The sequence below is a fragment of the Phyllosticta capitalensis genome, assembly GCF_038381095.1.
Source record: "Phyllosticta capitalensis strain CBS 128856 chromosome Unknown BKA78scaffold_11, whole genome shotgun sequence".
In the NCBI taxonomy this organism is placed as follows: Eukaryota; Fungi; Ascomycota; class Dothideomycetes; order Botryosphaeriales; family Phyllostictaceae; genus Phyllosticta; species Phyllosticta capitalensis.
In genome coordinates, this window is record NW_027117449.1 from 1,539,221 (window position 1) to 1,541,876 (window position 2,656).

At 59.0% G+C, this 2,656-nt stretch overlaps 1 protein-coding gene across 1 annotated transcript; it reads right to left on the reverse strand.

Moving 5' to 3' along the window:
• Positions 1 to 1,116: 1,116 nt before the first annotated feature.
• BKA78DRAFT_237423 (uncharacterized protein) lies at positions 1,117 to 1,563 on the reverse strand (the record flags this gene model as incomplete). Its single annotated transcript, XM_066883869.1, has 1 exon — positions 1,117 to 1,563. A coding segment is annotated over one exon (447 nt), but the record flags the coding sequence as incomplete, so codon positions are not given.
• Between the last annotated feature and the right edge of the window lie 1,093 nt (positions 1,564 to 2,656).

The following is a 2,656-nucleotide window of genomic DNA, read 5'->3' on the forward strand; positions in this document are numbered from 1 at the left end:
ACGTACGTCCATGCGTACGTTTGCTGCGTCAGTCGTTCGTCTCTTGCTCGTCGGTCGTTACCACATACATCTACAGCCAAGGGACTCGAGGGGAAATCAGAGTGTCTTCGTCGGCAAAGCAAAAAAGGAGATGGTCGAAAAGAAAAGAAAGACGGAGAAACCATGTCTTTTCCGAGGACAGAAACGCATGACGCCAGACAGAGAAAAGAAGGAAACGGAAGAAGCTGGGGGTAGGCTCGTGGACTCCTAGAGCTCCCAGGCCAGACTGATCTGCCAACACGGCTGCCGCGTTGGCCGGCCGGCCGGCTCGTTCGTCTTTGGTTGTGGTGTACGCGCAGGGTAGTGGGAGGCAGCAGGGCATCTGTCAGCCTTCAATCCATAGGGTATGATGAGATAGACGTCGCAGAAGAGGTAAGTAGCGACAGTCTCAACGAACAGAGGAAAATTCAAACTGCCGTTCCCGGCAGCGGCGGCGGCATGGCCATTTCTTTTGCCTTTTCGGCTTCGAGTTTGCGGAGGTCCTTGAGACTGAAGTAGCAGACTCGCGTTAGCATTGTGATGGTAAATCTTTCGCCCAAACTTGATGCCAAATCAACGCAGACCACCGTACCTTCGAGCTTTTTTCAGCGGCACCCCGAGGCCGTTCCCAAGCCCATTGAACCACTTCCTCACACCACTGGTGCGTGGTGACATGGGAGGCGCGTCTCTGGCTGTGCCCGTGCTATTGACGCTGGTGGTGCTCTTGCCAGTAAGTATCTTTGGCGTGCTGACGACCTTTTTGGGTTGTTTCGACCTGCGCTGTTGCGGCAGCGCCGTCGTCGTCTCCGGACCGCTCGACGTATTCGGACGGCTCGAGTCGCCGCCGTTTTTGGCGTTGCCCGCCGACGCCGGCCTGTCTGCACCGTTCGACATGCCGCGCTTCCTCATTTCCGGATTGCTCTTGCGCTTCACCACGAAGCTCTTGGCCGTCGGTCTCGCGACGACGCCCCCGACGCCGCCGTTCTCCATCTTGAGCGCTTGCATCTGCACGTCCAGCTGCTCGGCCTCCAGCCCGTCGGTCGACGCGTCGACCAGTTCCAGCCCGTCGTCGCGGCCGCCGTCGTCCTCGTCGACCAGCTCTCCGTCCGCGTTGACCTTGGGCGCGTGTCTCTCCGTGTCCTGGCACACGACGACGAACCAGCCCACCCGCTCGCCCGGCGCAATCTGGTCGCGCAGCTCGGTGAGCGCGGCCCACGCTTCGTTGCCGACGCCCCGGCTCATGACCTCGCCCACCTCGACGCCCAGCCTGACCTCCTCGACCACGTCCGCCACGTATGCGTACGGCTGCACATTGCCGCCCGGCGTCGACAGCGCAATCTCGGGGTCGAATTGCTCGATGAAGCGCAGTTTGGGCAATGCAGAGAGTAGCTGCGGGTGTAGCGTCTTGAGGTTTTCGGCGAGGCACTTGGTCGTGGCGGGCGCCATGAGCCACTCGGCGGCTGCATCGTCGAGGTTTTGCAGGATAATGTGGATGCGGATGAGGTTGCGGGGCCAGCGGAAGCCGTGGAGAAGATATGTAGGCATGTTGGATTCAAGGACTTGTTGTAGCGGCAATAATTTGGAGCGATTGTACTCGTATGTACGTAGTTGTACTGCGCGGACGAGTTGCGCCTGGCGAGGTTGTCCAGCGACAAACCGCCGCAGCGGCGCCGTATTGTGATGCGCTGGGTGGTGGGTACACGAGCGGGTAGATGGCAGCGAGGAGGGCGAGAGCTGGTTGTAATTGTCGCACGGTAGGCCGGGCGTTGGTGTGAAGTGCTTGGTTCGTTGACAAGGCGTCTCAGCGTCCCGTCTGGAGAGGTCGTCGACTGCCCCTCGTTCGGTCCAGTCGTTGGGTGGTGCCGGTGTAACGGCAGGCTGGTCGAGGTGATACAGGGAGGGGTATCGGAGGTGGAGATGGAGCGCGTGCAAAGTACGAGAGTTGGTCAATGATCAATTGAGGGTATCGAGAGATGTCGTCCAAGTGATCGACGAGGGGAGCAGTGAGAGACGGCAAGGGTCCGATTAACCATCCGTAGCTGCAAGGCAGATGGGCGGACCTGACTACCTAACCTATTCCAACTCCAAACCTTTTGGTGCCGGCGCATCCGCCAATGTCAAGCAGCCTCAGGCTGCTCATACTCTAATTGCAATTGGCTGGCATGCCACTACACGCTTCGTCGGGGCAGTATTGACTACTGCTGTTTCCTTTTTGGCCTGCAGCACGCCTGACCTGAGCACCATGGCAATTTTGACCATGACAGAGCGTGCCTGAGGCTGGCTATCCCGGCCAATTCTTGCCTCTACCGCCAGGGGACCACTGCCACGCTGAAAGCAGCGGCAAGGCGTTGCTTGTGCCTGTCCCACTCCTCCTGGTTGGTGTTCCTGAGCTGATGTTGTCGACCGGGACCAGGACCAGACCGTCCCAGGGACGGAAGACGCTGGGCATACGTCAGACGCAATATATCAGCCGGTCTGGTGGTGGATGAATGCGCCACTACGGTTCCATGCAGCTCTTTTTGGCGTCCCGTGATCACTCCCAGTTGGGCATTTATTCACTCTATTCGCAGCAGAACTGGAGAATTGCCTGGTCACTGCACTTGAAAGCAACCCAAGTCTTGGACCACCTACGACACCG